Source organism: Oncorhynchus mykiss, chromosome 9 (genome assembly GCF_057628025.1).
Source record: "Oncorhynchus mykiss isolate SJ-2025 chromosome 9, ASM5762802v1, whole genome shotgun sequence".
Lineage (NCBI taxonomy): Eukaryota > Metazoa > Chordata > Actinopteri > Salmoniformes > Salmonidae > Oncorhynchus > Oncorhynchus mykiss.
The window spans coordinates 82,692,440-82,710,330 of NC_143030.1; the positions used below are offsets into that span (position 1 = coordinate 82,692,440).

General features: G+C 53.3%; 1 protein-coding gene across 1 annotated transcript in view; it reads right to left on the bottom strand.

Moving 5' to 3' along the window:
• Window positions 1-16,888, bottom strand: part of LOC110532859 (uncharacterized) — a 96,189-nt gene extending 79,301 nt beyond the window's left edge. The window contains exons 1-2 of the mRNA XM_090185586.1: window positions 15,794-16,888; window positions 14,104-14,179 (exon numbers count right to left, since the gene is read on the bottom strand). Coding sequence (XP_090041712.1) covers window positions 14,104-14,179; window positions 15,794-15,902 — 185 coding nt within the window. The 5' untranslated portion in view covers window positions 15,903-16,888. The remainder of the gene's footprint in view (window positions 1-14,103; window positions 14,180-15,793) is intronic.
• Between the last annotated feature and the right edge of the window lie 1,003 nt (window positions 16,889-17,891).

Sequence of the window (17,891 nt, forward strand, 5' to 3'; positions counted from 1 at the left end):
TACAGAGAGGTGGTAGCCAACGACGAGGAAGCGGCCTACAGAGAGGTGGTAGCCAACGATGACAAAACGGCCTACAGAGAGGTGGTAGCCAACGACGACAAAACGGCCTACAGAGAGGTGGTAGCCAACGACGACGTAACGGTCTACAGAGAGGTGGTAGCCAACGACGACGAAGCGGTCTACAGAGACGTGGTAGCCAACGACGACGAAACGGTTTACAGAGAGGTGGTAGCCAACGACGAGGAAGCGACCTACAGAGAGGTGGTAGCCAACGACGACGAAACGGCCTACAGAGAGGTGGTAGCCAACGACGAGGAAGCGGCCTACAGAGAGGTGGTAGCCAACGACGACAAAACGGTCTACAGAGAGGTGGTAGCCAACTACGACGAAACGGTCTACAGAGAGGTGGTAGCCAACGACGACGAAACGGTCTACAGAGAGGTGGTAGCCAACGATGACGAAACGGTCTACAGAGAGGTGGTAGCCAACGACGACGAAACGGTCTACAGAGAGGTGGAAGCCAACGACGACGAAACGGTCTACAGAGAGGTGGTAGCCAATGACGACGAAACGGTCTACAGAGAGGTGGTAGCCAACGACGACGAAACGGCCTACAGAGAGGTGGTAGCCAACGACGACGAAACGGTCTACAGAGAGGTGGTAGCCAACGACGACGAAACGGTCTACAGGGAGGTGGTAGCCAACGACGACGAAACGGTCTACAGAGAGGTGGTAGCCAACGACGACAAAACGGCCTACAGAGAGGTGGTAGCCAACGACGACGTAACGGTCTACAGAGAGGTGGTAGCCAACGACGACGAAGCGGTCTACAGAGAGGTGGTAGCCAACGACGACGAAACGGTCTACAGAGAGGTGGTAGCCAACGACGACAAAACGGCCTACAGAGAGGTAGTAGCCAACGATGACAAAACGGCCTACAGAGAGGTGGTAGCCAACGCCGACGTAACGGTCTACAGAGAGGTGGTAGCCAACGACGACGAAGCGGTCTACAGAGAGGTGGTAGCCAACGACGACGAAACGGTCTACAGAGAGGTGGTAGCCAACGACGAGGAAGCGGCCTACAGAGAGGTGGTAGCCAACGACGACAAAACGGTCTACAGAGAGGTGGTAGCCAACGACGACGAAACGGCCTACAGAGAGGTGGTAGCCGACGACGAGGAAACGGCCTACAGAGAGGTGGTAGCCAACGACGACAAAACGGCCTACAGAGAGGTGGTAGCCAACGACGACGAAACGGTCTACAGAGAGGTGGTAGCCAACGAAGACGAAACGGTCTACAGAGAGGTGGAAGCCAACGACGACGAAACGGTCTACAAAGAGATGGTAGCCAACGACGACGAAACGGTCCACAGAGAGGTGGTAGCCAACGACGACGAAACGGCCTACAGAGAGGTGGTAGCCAACGACGACGAAACGGCCTACAGAGAGGTGGTAGCCAACGACGACGAAACGGCCTACAGAGAGGTGGTAGCCAACGACGCCGAAACGGCCTACAGAGAGGTGGTATCCAACGACGACAAAACGGTCTACAGAGAGGTGGTAGCCAACGAGGACAAAACGGCGTACAGAGAGGTGGTAGCCAACGACGAGGAAACGGCCTACAGAGAGGTGGTAGCCAACGACGACGAAACGGCCTAGAGAGAGGTGGTAGCCAACGACGAGGAAGTGGCCTACAGAGAGGTGGTAGCCAACGACGACGAAACGGTGTACAGAGAGGTGGTAGCCAACGACGACGAAACGGCATACAGAGAGGTGGTAGCCAACGTCGAGGAAGCGGCCTACAGAGAGGTGGTAGCCAACGACGACAAAACGGTCTACAGAGAGGTGGTAGCCAACGACGACGTAACGGCCTACAGAGAGGTGGTAGCCGACGACGAGGAAAGGCCTACAGAGAGGTGGTAGCCAACGACGATGAAACGGCCTACAGAGAGGTGGTAGCCAACGACGACGAAACGGCCTACAGAGAGGTGGTAGCCGATGACGAGGAAAGGCCTACAGAGAGGTGGTAGCCAACGATGAGGAAAAGGCCTACAGAGAGGTGGTAGCCAACGACGACGAAGCGGCCTACAGAGAGGTGGTAGCCAACGACGAGGAAATGGACTACAGAGAGGTGGTAGCCAACGACGACGAAACGGACTACAGAGAGGTGGTAGCCAACGACGACGAAACGGTCTACAGAGAGGTGGTAGCCAACGACGACAAAACGGCGTACAGAGAGGTGGTAGCCAACGACGAGGAAATGGACTACAGAGAGGTGGTAGCCAACGACGACGAAACGGACTACAGAGAGGTGGTAGCCAACGACGACGAAACGGTCTACAGAGAGGTGGTAGCCAACGACGACGAAACGGTCAACAGAGAGGTGGTAGCCAACGACGACGAAACGGCCTACAGAGAGGTGGTAGCCAACGACGACAAAACGGCGTACAGAGAGGTGGTAGCCAACGACGAGGAAACGGCCTACAGAGAGGTGGTAGCCAACGACGAGGAAACGGCCTACAGAGAGGTTGTAGCCAACGACGACAAAACGGCCTACAGAGAGGTGGCAGCCAACGACGACGAAACGGTCTACAGAGAGGTGGTAGCCAACGACGACGAAGCGGTCTACAGAGAGGTGGTAGCCAACGACGAGGAAGTGGCCTACAGAGAGGTGGTAGCCAACGACGAGGAAAAGTCCTACAGAGAGGTGGTAGCCAACGACGATGAAGCGGCCTACAGAGAGGTGGTAGCCAACGACGACAAAACAGCGTACAGAGAGGTGGTAGCCAACGACGAGGAAATGGACTACAGAGAGGTGGTAGCCAACGACGAGGAAACGGTCTACAGAGAGGTGGTAGCCAACGACGACGAAACGGCCTACAGAGAGGTGGTAGCCAACGACGATGAAGCGGCCTACAGAGAGGTGGTAGCCAACGACGAGGAAACGGCCTACAGAGAGGTGGCAGCCAACGACGACGAAACGGTCTACAGAGAGGTGGTAGCCAACGACGACGAAACGGTCTACAGAGAGGTGGTAGCCAACGACGATGAAGCGGCCTACAGAGAGGTGGTAGCCAACGACGAGGAAACGGCCTACAGAGAGGTGGCAGCCAACGACGACGAAACGGTCTACAGAGAGGTGGTAGCCAACGACGACGAAACGGTCTACAGAGAGGTGGTAGCCAACGACGACGAAACGGCCTACAGAGAGGTGGTAGCCAACGACGACGAAACGGCCTACAGAGAGGTGGTAGCCAACGACGACGAAACGGCCTACAGAGAGGTGGTAGCCAACGACGACGAAGCGGCCTACAGAGAGGTGGTAGCCAACGACGACGAAACGGCCTACAGAGAGGTGGTAGCCAACGACGACGAAACGGCCTACAGAGAGGTGGTAGCCAACGACGACGAAACGGCCTACAGAGAGGTGGTAGCCAACGACGACGAAACGGTCTACAGAGAGGTGGTAGCCAACGACGACGAAACGGCCTACAGAGAGGTGGTAGCCAACGACGATGAAACGGTCTACAGAGAGGTGGTAGCCAACGACGACGAAACGGTCTACAGAGAGGTGGTAGCCAACGACGACGAAACGGCCTACAGAGAGGTGGTAGCCAACGACGACGAAACGGCCTACAGAGAGGTGGTAGCCAACGACGACGAAACGGCCTATAGAGAGGTGGTAGCCAACGACGACGAAACGGCCTACAGAGAGGTGGTAGCCAACGACGACGAAACGGTCTACAGAGAGGTGGTAGCCAACGACGACGAAACGGCCTACAGAGAAGTGGTAGCCAACGACGACGAAACGGCCTACAGAGAGGTGGTAGCCAACGACGACGAAACGGTCTACAGAGAGGTGGTAGCCAACGACGACGAAACGGCCTACAGAGAGGTGGTAGCCAACGACGACGAAACGGCCTACAGAGAGGTGGTAGCCAACGACGACGAAACGGCCTACAGAGAGGTGGTAGCCAACGACGACGAAACGGCCTACAGAGAGGTGGTAGCCAACGACGAGGAAGCGGCCTACAGAGAGGTGGTAGCCAACGACGACAAAACGGTCTACAGAGAGGTGGTAGCCAACGACGACGAAACGGTCTACAGAGAGGTGGTAGCCAACGACGACGAAACGGTCTACAGAGAGGTGGTAGCCAACGACGACGAAACGGTCTACAGAGAGGTGGTAGCCAACGACGACGAAACGGTCTACAGAGAGGTGGAAGCCAACGACGACGAAACGGTCTACAGAGAGGTGGTAGCCAATGACGACGAAACGGTCTACAGAGAGGTGGTAGCCAACGACGACGAAACGGCCTACAGAGAGGTGGTAGCCAACGACGACGAAACGGTCTACAGAGAGGTGGTAGCCAACGACGACGAAACGGTCTACAGGGAGGTGGTAGCCAACGACGACGAAACGGTCTACAGAGAGGTGGTAGCCAACGACGACGAAACGGTCTACAGGGAGGTGGTAGCCAACGACGACGAAACGGTCTACAGAGAGGTGGTAGCCAACGACGACAAAACGGCCTACAGAGAGGTGGTAGCCAACGACGACGAAGCGGCCTACAGAGAGGTGGTAGCCAACGACGAGGAAATGGACTACAGAGAGGTGGTAGCCAACGACGACGAAACGGACTACAGAGAGGTGGTAGCCAACGACGACGAAACGGTCTACAGAGAGGTGGTAGCCAACGACGACAAAACGGCGTACAGAGAGGTGGTAGCCAACGACGAGGAAATGGACTACAGAGAGGTGGTAGCCAACGACGACGAAACGGACTACAGAGAGGTGGTAGCCAACGACGACGAAACGGTCTACAGAGAGGTGGTAGCCAACGACGACGAAACGGTCAACAGAGAGGTGGTAGCCAACGACGACGAAACGGCCTACAGAGAGGTGGTAGCCAACGACGACAAAACGGCGTACAGAGAGGTGGTAGCCAACGACGAGGAAACGGCCTACAGAGAGGTGGTAGCCAACGACGAGGAAACGGCCTACAGAGAGGTTGTAGCCAACGACGACAAAACGGCCTACAGAGAGGTGGCAGCCAACGACGACGAAACGGTCTACAGAGAGGTGGTAGCCAACGACGACGAAGCGGTCTACAGAGAGGTGGTAGCCAACGACGAGGAAGTGGCCTACAGAGAGGTGGTAGCCAACGACGAGGAAAAGTCCTACAGAGAGGTGGTAGCCAACGACGATGAAGCGGCCTACAGAGAGGTGGTAGCCAACGACGACAAAACAGCGTACAGCGAGGTGGTAGCCAACGACGAGGAAATGGACTACAGAGAGGTGGTAGCCAACGACGAGGAAACGGTCTACAGAGAGGTGGTAGCCAACGACGACGAAACGGCCTACAGAGAGGTGGTAGCCAACGACGATGAAGCGGCCTACAGAGAGGTGGTAGCCAACGACGAGGAAACGGCCTACAGAGAGGTGGCAGCCAACGACGACGAAACGGTCTACAGAGAGGTGGTAGCCAACGACGACGAAACGGTCTACAGAGAGGTGGTAGCCAACGACGATGAAGCGGCCTACAGAGAGGTGGTAGCCAACGACGAGGAAACGGCCTACAGAGAGGTGGCAGCCAACGACGACGAAACGGTCTACAGAGAGGTGGTAGCCAACGACGACGAAACGGTCTACAGAGAGGTGGTAGCCAACGACGACGAAACGGCCTACAGAGAGGTGGTAGCCAACGACGACGAAACGGCCTACAGAGAGGTGGTAGCCAACGACGACGAAACGGCCTACAGAGAGGTGGTAGCCAACGACGACGAAGCGGCCTACAGAGAGGTGGTAGCCAACGACGACGAAACGGCCTACAGAGAGGTGGTAGCCAACGACGACGAAACGGCCTACAGAGAGGTGGTAGCCAACGACGACGAAACGGCCTACAGAGAGGTGGTAGCCAACGACGACGAAACGGTCTACAGAGAGGTGGTAGCCAACGACGACGAAACGGCCTACAGAGAGGTGGTAGCCAACGACGATGAAACGGTCTACAGAGAGGTGGTAGCCAACGACGACGAAACGGTCTACAGAGAGGTGGTAGCCAACGACGACGAAACGGCCTACAGAGAGGTGGTAGCCAACGACGACGAAACGGCCTACAGAGAGGTGGTAGCCAACGACGACGAAACGGCCTATAGAGAGGTGGTAGCCAACGACGACGAAACGGCCTACAGAGAGGTGGTAGCCAACGACGACGAAACGGTCTACAGAGAGGTGGTAGCCAACGATGACGAAACGGCCTACAGAGAAGTGGTAGCCAACGACGACGAAACGGCCTACAGAGAGGTGGTAGCCAACGACGACGAAACGGTCTACAGAGAGGTGGTAGCCAACGACGACGAAACGGCCTACAGAGAGGTGGTAGCCAACGACGACGAAACGGCCTACAGAGAGGTGGTAGCCAACGACGACGAAACGGCCTACAGAGAGGTGGTAGCCAACGACGACGAAACGGCCTACAGAGAGGTGGTAGCCAACGACGAGGAAGCGGCCTACAGAGAGGTGGTAGCCAACGACGACAAAACGGTCTACAGAGAGGTGGTAGCCAACGACGACGAAACGGTCTACAGAGAGGTGGTAGCCAACGACGACGAAACGGTCTACAGAGAGGTGGTAGCCAACGACGACGAAACGGTCTACAGAGAGGTGGTAGCCAACGACGACGAAACGGTCTACAGAGAGGTGGAAGCCAACGACGACGAAACGGTCTACAGAGAGGTGGTAGCCAATGACGACGAAACGGTCTACAGAGAGGTGGTAGCCAACGACGACGAAACGGCCTACAGAGAGGTGGTAGCCAACGACGACGAAACGGTCTACAGAGAGGTGGTAGCCAACGACGACGAAACGGTCTACAGGGAGGTGGTAGCCAACGACGACGAAACGGTCTACAGAGAGGTGGTAGCCAACGACGACGAAACGGTCTACAGGGAGGTGGTAGCCAACGACGACGAAACGGTCTACAGAGAGGTGGTAGCCAACGATGACGAAGCGGTCTACAGAGAGGTGGTAGCCAACGACGACGAAACGGTCTACAGAGAGGTGGTAGCCAACGACGACAAAACGGCCTACAGAGAGGTAGTAGCCAACGATGACAAAACGGCCTACAGAGAGGTGGTAGCCAACGCCGACGTAACGGTCTACAGAGAGGTGGTAGCCAACGACGACGAAGCGGTCTACAGAGAGGTGACAGCCAACGACGACAAAACGGTCCACAGAGAGGTGGTAGCCAATGACGACGTAACGGTCTACAGAGAGGTGGTAGCCAACGACGAGGAAGCGGCCTACAGAGAGGTGGTAGCCAACGACGACGAAACGGCCTACAGAGAGGTGGTAGCCAACGACGAGGAAGCGACCTACAGAGAGGTGGTAGCCAATGACGACAAAACTGTCTACAGAGAGGTGGTAGCCAACGACGAGGAAGCGGCCTACAGAGAGGTGGTAGCCAACGACGACGAAACGGCCTACAGGGAGGTGGTAGCCAACGACGAGGAAGCGGCCTACATAGAGGTGGTAGCCAACGACGACAAAACGGTCTACAGAGAGGTGGTAGCCAACGACGACGAAACGGTCTACAGAGAGGTGGTAGCCAATGACGACGAAACGGTCTACAGAGAGGTGGTAGCCAACGACGACAAAACGGTCTACAGAGAGGTGGTAGCCAACGACAAGGAAACGGTCTACAGAGAGGTGGTAGCCAACGACGACGAAACGGCCTACAGAGAGGTGGTAGCCAACGACGACGAAACGGCCTACAGAGAGGTGGTAGCCAACGACGAGGAAGCGGCCTACAGAGAGGTGGTAGCCAACGATGACAAAACGGCCTACAGAGAGGTGGTAGCCAACGACGACAAAACGGCCTACAGAGAGGTGGTAGCCAACGACGACGTAACGGTCTACAGAGAGGTGGTAGCCAACGACGACGAAGCGGTCTACAGAGACGTGGTAGCCAACGACGACGAAACGGTTTACAGAGAGGTGGTAGCCAACGACGAGGAAGCGACCTACAGAGAGGTGGTAGCCAACGACGACGAAACGGCCTACAGAGAGGTGGTAGCCAACGACGAGGAAGCGGCCTACAGAGAGGTGGTAGCCAACGACGACAAAACGGTCTACAGAGAGGTGGTAGCCAACTACGACGAAACGGTCTACAGAGAGGTGGTAGCCAACGACGACGAAACGGTCTACAGAGAGGTGGTAGCCAACGATGACGAAACGGTCTACAGAGAGGTGGTAGCCAACGACGACGAAACGGTCTACAGAGAGGTGGAAGCCAACGACGACGAAACGGTCTACAGAGAGGTGGTAGCCAATGACGACGAAACGGTCTACAGAGAGGTGGTAGCCAACGACGACGAAACGGCCTACAGAGAGGTGGTAGCCAACGACGACGAAACGGTCTACAGAGAGGTGGTAGCCAACGACGACGAAACGGTCTACAGGGAGGTGGTAGCCAACGACGACGAAACGGTCTACAGAGAGGTGGTAGCCAACGACGACAAAACGGCCTACAGAGAGGTGGTAGCCAACGACGACGTAACGGTCTACAGAGAGGTGGTAGCCAACGACGACGAAGCGGTCTACAGAGAGGTGGTAGCCAACGACGACGAAACGGTCTACAGAGAGGTGGTAGCCAACGACGACAAAACGGCCTACAGAGAGGTAGTAGCCAACGATGACAAAACGGCCTACAGAGAGGTGGTAGCCAACGCCGACGTAACGGTCTACAGAGAGGTGGTAGCCAACGACGACGAAGCGGTCTACAGAGAGGTGGTAGCCAACGACGACGAAACGGTCTACAGAGAGGTGGTAGCCAACGACGAGGAAGCGGCCTACAGAGAGGTGGTAGCCAACGACGACAAAACGGTCTACAGAGAGGTGGTAGCCAACGACGACGAAACGGCCTACAGAGAGGTGGTAGCCGACGACGAGGAAACGGCCTACAGAGAGGTGGTAGCCAACGACGACAAAACGGCCTACAGAGAGGTGGTAGCCAACGACGACGAAACGGTCTACAGAGAGGTGGTAGCCAACGAAGACGAAACGGTCTACAGAGAGGTGGAAGCCAACGACGACGAAACGGTCTACAAAGAGATGGTAGCCAACGACGACGAAACGGTCCACAGAGAGGTGGTAGCCAACGACGACGAAACGGCCTACAGAGAGGTGGTAGCCAACGACGACGAAACGGCCTACAGAGAGGTGGTAGCCAACGACGACGAAACGGCCTACAGAGAGGTGGTAGCCAACGACGCCGAAACGGCCTACAGAGAGGTGGTATCCAACGACGACAAAACGGTCTACAGAGAGGTGGTAGCCAACGAGGACAAAACGGCGTACAGAGAGGTGGTAGCCAACGACGAGGAAACGGCCTACAGAGAGGTGGTAGCCAACGACGACGAAACGGCCTAGAGAGAGGTGGTAGCCAACGACGAGGAAGTGGCCTACAGAGAGGTGGTAGCCAACGACGACGAAACGGTGTACAGAGAGGTGGTAGCCAACGACGACGAAACGGCATACAGAGAGGTGGTAGCCAACGTCGAGGAAGCGGCCTACAGAGAGGTGGTAGCCAACGACGACAAAACGGTCTACAGAGAGGTGGTAGCCAACGACGACGTAACGGCCTACAGAGAGGTGGTAGCCGACGACGAGGAAAGGCCTACAGAGAGGTGGTAGCCAACGACGATGAAACGGCCTACAGAGAGGTGGTAGCCAACGACGACGAAACGGCCTACAGAGAGGTGGTAGCCGATGACGAGGAAAGGCCTACAGAGAGGTGGTAGCCAACGATGAGGAAAAGGCCTACAGAGAGGTGGTAGCCAACGACGACGAAGCGGCCTACAGAGAGGTGGTAGCCAACGACGAGGAAATGGACTACAGAGAGGTGGTAGCCAACGACGACGAAACGGACTACAGAGAGGTGGTAGCCAACGACGACGAAACGGTCTACAGAGAGGTGGTAGCCAACGACGACAAAACGGCGTACAGAGAGGTGGTAGCCAACGACGAGGAAATGGACTACAGAGAGGTGGTAGCCAACGACGACGAAACGGACTACAGAGAGGTGGTAGCCAACGACGACGAAACGGTCTACAGAGAGGTGGTAGCCAACGACGACGAAACAGTCAACAGAGAGGTGGTAGCCAACGACGACGAAACGGCCTACAGAGAGGTGGTAGCCAACGACGACAAAACGGCGTACAGAGAGGTGGTAGCCAACGACGAGGAAACGGCCTACAGAGAGGTGGTAGCCAACGACGAGGAAACGGCCTACAGAGAGGTTGTAGCCAACGACGACAAAACGGCCTACAGAGAGGTGGCAGCCAACGACGACGAAACGGTCTACAGAGAGGTGGTAGCCAACGACGACGAAGCGGTCTACAGAGAGGTGGTAGCCAACGACGAGGAAGTGGCCTACAGAGAGGTGGTAGCCAACGACGAGGAAAAGTCCTACAGAGAGGTGGTAGCCAACGACGATGAAGCGGCCTACAGAGAGGTGGTAGCCAACGACGACAAAACAGCGTACAGAGAGGTGGTAGCCAACGACGAGGAAATGGACTACAGAGAGGTGGTAGCCAACGACGAGGAAACGGTCTACAGAGAGGTGGTAGCCAACGACGACGAAACGGCCTACAGAGAGGTGGTAGCCAACGACGACGAAACGGCCTACAGAGAGGTGGTAGCCAACGACGACAAAACGGCGTACAGAGAGGTGGTAGCCAACGACGACGAAACGGCCTACAGAGAGGTGGTAGCCAACGACGAGGAAACGGCCTACAGAGAGGTGGCAGCCAACGACGACGAAACGGTCTACAGAGAGGTGGTAGCCAACGACGACGAAACGGTCTACAGAGAGGTGGTAGCCAACGACGACGAAACGGCCTACAGAGAGGTGGTAGCCAACGACGACGAAACGGCCTACAGAGAGGTGGTAGCCAACGACGACGAAACGGCCTACAGAGAGGTGGTAGCCAACGACGACGAAGCGGCCTACAGAGAGGTGGTAGCCAACGACGACGAAACGGCCTACAGAGAGGTGGTAGCCAACGACGACGAAACGGCCTACAGAGAGGTGGTAGCCAACGACGACGAAACGGCCTACAGAGAGGTGGTAGCCAACGACGACGAAACGGTCTACAGAGAGGTGGTAGCCAACGACGACGAAACGGCCTACAGAGAGGTGGTAGCCAACGACGATGAAACGGTCTACAGAGAGGTGGTAGCCAACGACGACGAAACGGTCTACAGAGAGGTGGTAGCCAACGACGACGAAACGGCCTACAGAGAGGTGGTAGCCAACGACGACGAAACGGCCTACAGAGAGGTGGTAGCCAACGACGACGAAACGGCCTATAGAGAGGTGGTAGCCAACGACGACGAAACGGCCTACAGAGAGGTGGTAGCCAACGACGACGAAACGGTCTACAGAGAGGTGGTAGCCAACGACGACGAAACGGCCTACAGAGAAGTGGTAGCCAACGACGACGAAACGGCCTACAGAGAGGTGGTAGCCAACGACGACGAAACGGTCTACAGAGAGGTGGTAGCCAACGACGACGAAACGGCCTACAGAGAGGTGGTAGCCAACGACGACGAAACGGCCTACAGAGAGGTGGTAGCCAACGACGACGAAACGGCCTACAGAGAGGTGGTAGCCAACGACGACGAAACGGCCTTCAGAAGCATTTCTGGTCTATTTACTTGGTCAGGTTCTTTAATGATTTTTTTTAACCTTTTTGGGGTGTTACAAGTAAACTCTTTTTCAGGACCTTGTCTTTCAAAAATAATTCATAAAAATCCAAATAACTTCACAGATCTTCATTGTAAAGGGTTTAAACACTGTTTCCCATGCTTGTTCAATGAACCATAAACAATTAATGAACATGCACCTGTGGAACGGTCGTTAAGACACTAACAGCTTACAGATGGTAGGCAATTAAGGTCAAAGATATGAAAACTTAGGACACTAAAGAGGCCTTTCTACTGACTCTGAAAAACACCATTATAAAGATGCCAAGCGTCTCTGCTCATCTGTGTGAATGTGAAATTGCAATGTCCGTACTGTGAGACGCCTAAGACAGCGCTACAGGGAGACAGGACGGACAGCTGATTGTCCTTGCAGTGGCAGACCACATAACACCTGCACAGGATCGGTACATCTGTACACCACACCTGCGTGACAGGTACAGGATGGCAACAACAACTGCCCATGTTACACCAGGAACACACATTCCCTCCATCAGTCCTCAGACTGTCCGTAATAAGCTGAGAGAGGCTGGACTGAGGGCTTGTAGGCCTGTTGTAAGGCAGGTCCTCACCAGACATCACCGGCAACAACGTTGCCTATGGGCACAAACCCACCATCACTGGACCAGACAGGACTGGCAGAAAGTGCTCTTCACTGATGAGTTGCGGTTTCGTCTCTCACCAGGGGTGGTGGTCGGATTCGCGTTTATCATTGAAGGAATGAGCGTTACACCGAGGCCTGTAATCTGGAGCGGGATCGATTTGGAGGTGTAGAGTCCATCAAGGTCTGGGGTGGTGTGTGACAGCATCATCGAACTGAGCTTGTTGTCACTGCAGACAATCTCAACGCTGTGCGTTACAGGTAAGACATCCTCCTCCCTCATGTGGTATCCTTCCTACAGGCTCATCCTGACATGACCCTCCAGCACGACAATGCCACCAGCCATACCGCTCGTTCTGTGTGTGATTTCCTGCAAGCAGGAATGTCAGTGTTCTGCCATGGCCAGCAATTGAGCACGTCTGGGACCTGTTGGATCAGAGGGTGAGGCCTAGGGCCATTCCCCCCAGAAATGTCTGGGAACTTGCAAATGCCTTGGTGGAAGAGTGGGGAAAAATCTCACAGCAAGAACTGGCAAATCTGGTGCAGTCCATTAGGAGGAGATGCACTGCAGTACTTAATGCAGCTGGTGACCACACCAGATACTGACTGTTACTTTTGATTTTGAACCCCCTTTGTTCAGGGACGCTGCTTTCTGTTAGACACATGTCTGTGGAACTTGTTCAGTTTGTCTCAGTTGTTGAATCTTATGTTCATACAAATATTCACACGTTAAGTTTGCTGAAAATAAACGCAGTTGACAGTGAGAGGACGTTTCTTTTTTTGCTGAGTTTAGATGAGTACTGAATTGCATGGCCTCTAAAGGCGCATTTAAAAGTGTCCCATACAATAAGGGGATCTGCTGTACCTAATGTTATGTCTGAAAAAGCCAGTTATACATTTTTCTGTCCTTTCTGTTATAAACAATTTATCATCTAGTAGGCTTTGATTAAATGTCCAATATCCTCGCCCACGTGGAAATTCTGTAAGAGTAATATATATGCCAATTATGTGATGATCCGACCACATTCTGTCCCCTATCAACACTTTAACTTTTGGTGCCAGAGAGAATGACATAAGAAAGTAGTCAAGACGAGAAGCTTGATTAAACCTCCATGTATATCTCACTAGGTCAGGGTATTAAGCCTCCACCATGTATATCTCACTAGGTCAGGATATTAAACCTCCACCATGTATATCTCAGTAGGTCAGGGTATTAAACCTCCTCCATGTATATCTCACTAGGTCAGGGTATTAAACCTCCTCCATGTATATCTCACTAGGTCAGGATATTAAACCTCCTCCATGTATATCTCACTAGGTCAGGATATTAAACCTCCATGTATATCTCACTAGGTCAGGATATTAAACCTCCTCCATGTATATAACTCCACTATGAACTCTCACATTATGTAGCGACATGTTATTACTCCTCTATGAACACTCACAGTATGTAGCCGACATCACAGTATGTAGCCGACATGTTATAACTCCTCTATGAACACTCACAGTATGTAGCCGACATGTTATAACTCCTCTATGAACACTCACAGTATGTAGCCGACATGTTATAACTCCTCTATGAACACTCACAGTATGTAGCCGACATGTTATAACTCCTCTATGAATACTCACAGTATGTAGCCGACATGTTATTACTCCTCTATGAAGACTCACAGTATGTAGCCGACATCACAGTATGTAGCCGACATGTTATAACTCCTCTATGAACACTCACAGTATATACATGATGACCCCTACTGCCCAACAGTCCACCGGTCGACCGTACCGGTGTCTGGCCACAACCTCGGGAGCTGGGAGAGAGAGAGAGAGAATTGAAATTGAATTGAGAGCGAGTGAGTGAGAGAAATAGAGACAAGGTTAAGGGAAGATGGAGACGTGTGGGGACAGAGAGAAGGTTAAGGGGTGATGGAGAGGTGGGGGGACAGAGAGAAGGTTAAGGGGTGATGGAGAGGTGGGGGGACAGAGAGAAGGTTAAGGGGTGATGGAGAGGTGGGGGGACAGAGAGAAGGTTAAGGGAAGATGGAGAGGTGGGGGGACAGAGAGAAGGTTAAGGGGTGATGAGAGGTGGGGGGACAGAGAGAAGGTTAAGGGAAGATGGAGAGGTGGGGGGACAGAGAGAAGGTTAAGGGGTGATGGAGAGGTGGGGGGACAGAGAGAAGGTTAAGGGGTAATGGAGAAGTGGGGGGACAGAGAGAAGGTTAAGGGGTGATGGAGACGTGGGGGGACAGAGAGAAGGTTAAGGGGTGATGGAGAGGTGGGGGGACAGAGAGAAGGTTAAGGGGTGATGGAGAGGTGGGGGGACAGAGAGAAGGTTAAGGGGTGATGGAGAGGTGGGGGGACAGAGAGAAGGTTAAGGGGTGATGGAGAGGTGGGGGGGACAGAGAGAAGGTTAAGGGGTGATGGAGAGGTGGGGGGACAGAGAGAAGGTTAAGGGGTGATGGAGACGTGGGGGGACAGAGAGAAGGTTAAGGGGTGATGGAGAGGTGGGGGGACAGAGAGAAGGTTAAGGGGTGATGGAGAGGTGGGGGGACAGAGAGAAGGTTAAGGTGTGATGAGAGGTGGGGGGACAGAGAGAAGGTTAAGGGGTAATGGAGAGGTGGGGGGGACAGAGAGGTGGGGGGGACAGAGAGGTGGGGGTACAGAGTGTAAAACAACACACTTACTTCATTAATCATCAGCTAGATGAATCAGTATTCATCCTCCTTCTCCTCACTCTTCTCTCTCTCCTCCTCTCTCTTCCCTCTCTCTCCTCTCTCTCCTCCCTCTCTCTCCTCCTCGCACTTCCCTCTCTCTCTCTCCCCTCTCTCCTCCCCTCTCTCTCTTCCCTCTCTCTTCCCTCTCTCTCTCTCTCCTCTCTCTCTTCCCTCTCTCTCTTCCCTCTCTCCTCTCTCTCTCTTCCCTCTCTTCTCTCTCTTCCCTCTCTCCTCTCTCTCTCCCCTCTCTCTCCTCCTCTCTCTTCCCTCTCGCTCTCTCCTCCTCTCTCTTCCCTCTCTTCTCTCTCTTCCCTCTCTCCTCTCTCTCTCCCCTCTCTCTCTCTCCTCCTCTCTCTTCCCTCTCTCTCTCTCCTCCTCTCTCTTCCCTCTCTCTCTCTCCTCTCTCTCTTCCCTCTCTCTCTCTCCCCTCTCTCCTCTATCTCCTCTCTCTCTTCCCTCTCTCTCCTATCTCTCTTCCCTCTCTCTCGTCTCTTTCGGCCCTCCTTTATTTCCACTCTTATATTGATCAGTTAATTTATTTCCCTTCCTCTCTTTCTCCAGCTCTCATTATTTATCTGATTAATTAACTAGTCTCTGGTGTGAATGACTGAGCTTCCCTTTATTGTAGATAGAGGACTGGAGGAGGAGGAAAGAAGGGAAATACAGAGAGGAGGAGAGCAGAAAGAGGGGGAAGCGCGAGAGGTACCTTACCCAGGTACTCCGGTGTTCCACAGGGTTCTGTGATGGAACCGTTCTCAAACTTGGACAGGTAGAAATCCCGCAGAACCACTTTGTTGTGGTTGTTCTCTGCGTAGTACATCAGGTTCTCCAACTGTAGAACCACAAAACACACCACACACACACACACTAGAGCAGACAGAGAGCTTCATATCTTTACCATGGTTCTGTTTGGGCGGTATGCAAATTGGAGTGGGTCCAGGGAGTCTGGGATGATGGTGTTGATGTGAGTCCTTGACCATCCTTTCAAAGCATTTCATGGCTACAGATGTTAGTGCTATGGGGCTACATATGTTAGTGCTATGGGGCTACAGATGTTAGTGCTATGGGGCTACAGATGTCAGTGCTATGGGGCGATAGTCATTTAGACAGGTTACCTTGGTGTTCTTAGGCACAGGGACTATGGTGGTCTGCTGTAAAACATATAGGTATTACAGACTGGGTCAGGGAGGTTGAACATGTCAGTGAAGACACTGAGTACACATCCTGGTAATCCTTCTGGCCCTGCGGCTTTGTAAATGTTAAGGTCTTACTCACATCATCTACGGAAAGCATGATCACACAGTCATCCGGGACAGCTGTTGCTCTCATGCATGGTTCAGTGTTGCTAGCCTTGAAATTCGATCTTGGTCCTATATTGATGCTTTGCATGTTTGATGGTTTGTCGGAGGGCATAGCGGGATGTGTGTGTGTGTGTGTGTGTGTGTGTGTGTGTGTGTGTGTGTGTGTGTATGTAACAGCATCTCTCTTCTATGTGTCCCAAAAGAAACTGAGCACGTTTACATGCACACTAATAATTAGAGATTAAACTGATTATGGCTGTCACGTTCTGACCTTTATTTCCTTTGTTTGTATTTATTTAGTATGGTCAGGGCGTGAGTTGGGTGGGCAATCTATGTTTGTTTTTCTATGATTTGGGGATTTCTATGTTTCGGCCAAGTATGATTCTCAATCAGAGGCAGGTGTCATTAGTTGTCTCTGATTGAGAATCATACTTAGGTAACCTGGGTTTCACTGTTTGTTTGTGGGTGATTGTCTATGTTAGTTGCTTGTGTCAGCACAGTTCTCATTATAGCGTCACGGTCGTTAGTCGTTTATTGTTTCGTATAGTTTGTATTCAGGGTTCAGTGCTTTCTTTAATTAAAAAATCACCATGAACACATACCACCCTGCATTTTGGTCCGCTTCATAAGACGATCGTGACAGAATCACCCACCAACCAAGGACCAAGCGGCGTGGTGACAGGCAGCGGCAGCAGGAGCAGCGCAAGGAGGAAGGGACATGGGAGGATGAGTTGGATGGTAAAGGACCCTGGGCACAGCCAGGAGAATATCGCCGTCCCAAGGAAGAGCTGGAGGCAGCGAAGGCGGAGAGGCGCTGGTATGAGGAGGCAGCCCGGCGGCGTGGATGGAAGCCCGAGAGTCAGCCCCAAAAAATGTATTGCGTTGGGAGGCACACAGGAAGTGTGGCGAAGCCAGGTAGGAGACCTGCGCCAACTTCCTGTGCTTACCGGAGGGCGAGAGAGAGGGTGTGTCACACCCTGACCATAGAAACATACAAAGCAAACTATGTTTTGTTTGGTCAGGGTGTGATCTGAGTGGGCATTCTATGTTGGATGTCTAGTTTGTCTGTTTATGTGTTTGGGCCTGATATCTGGTTATCCACCAGAGGCAGGTGTTAGTCATTGTCTCTGATTGGGAACAATATTTAGGTAGCCTGTATTGTCATTTTGGGTTGTGGGTGATTGTCTATGTTAGTTGCTTGTGTCAGCACAGGTCTTATGATAGCTTCACGGTCGTTATTTGTTTATTGTTTTGGTACAGTTTTCTTTGTGCTTTTCGTCATCTATTAAATGATGCATTCACACCACACTGCGCTTTGGTCCGCTTCATACCACGATCAATGGCAGAAGGCAGAGTATGGCGCTAGTCAGGTAAACACTTATCTTAATACTAGTCATGTAAACACTTTACTTATCTTAATAGGCGTAAGGTCAAAATCAAAGTTAGCACACGCTGTTTAAAACCCCTGGATTTCTGAGCAATCTTTCAAATGATAAGGACGTGAACAA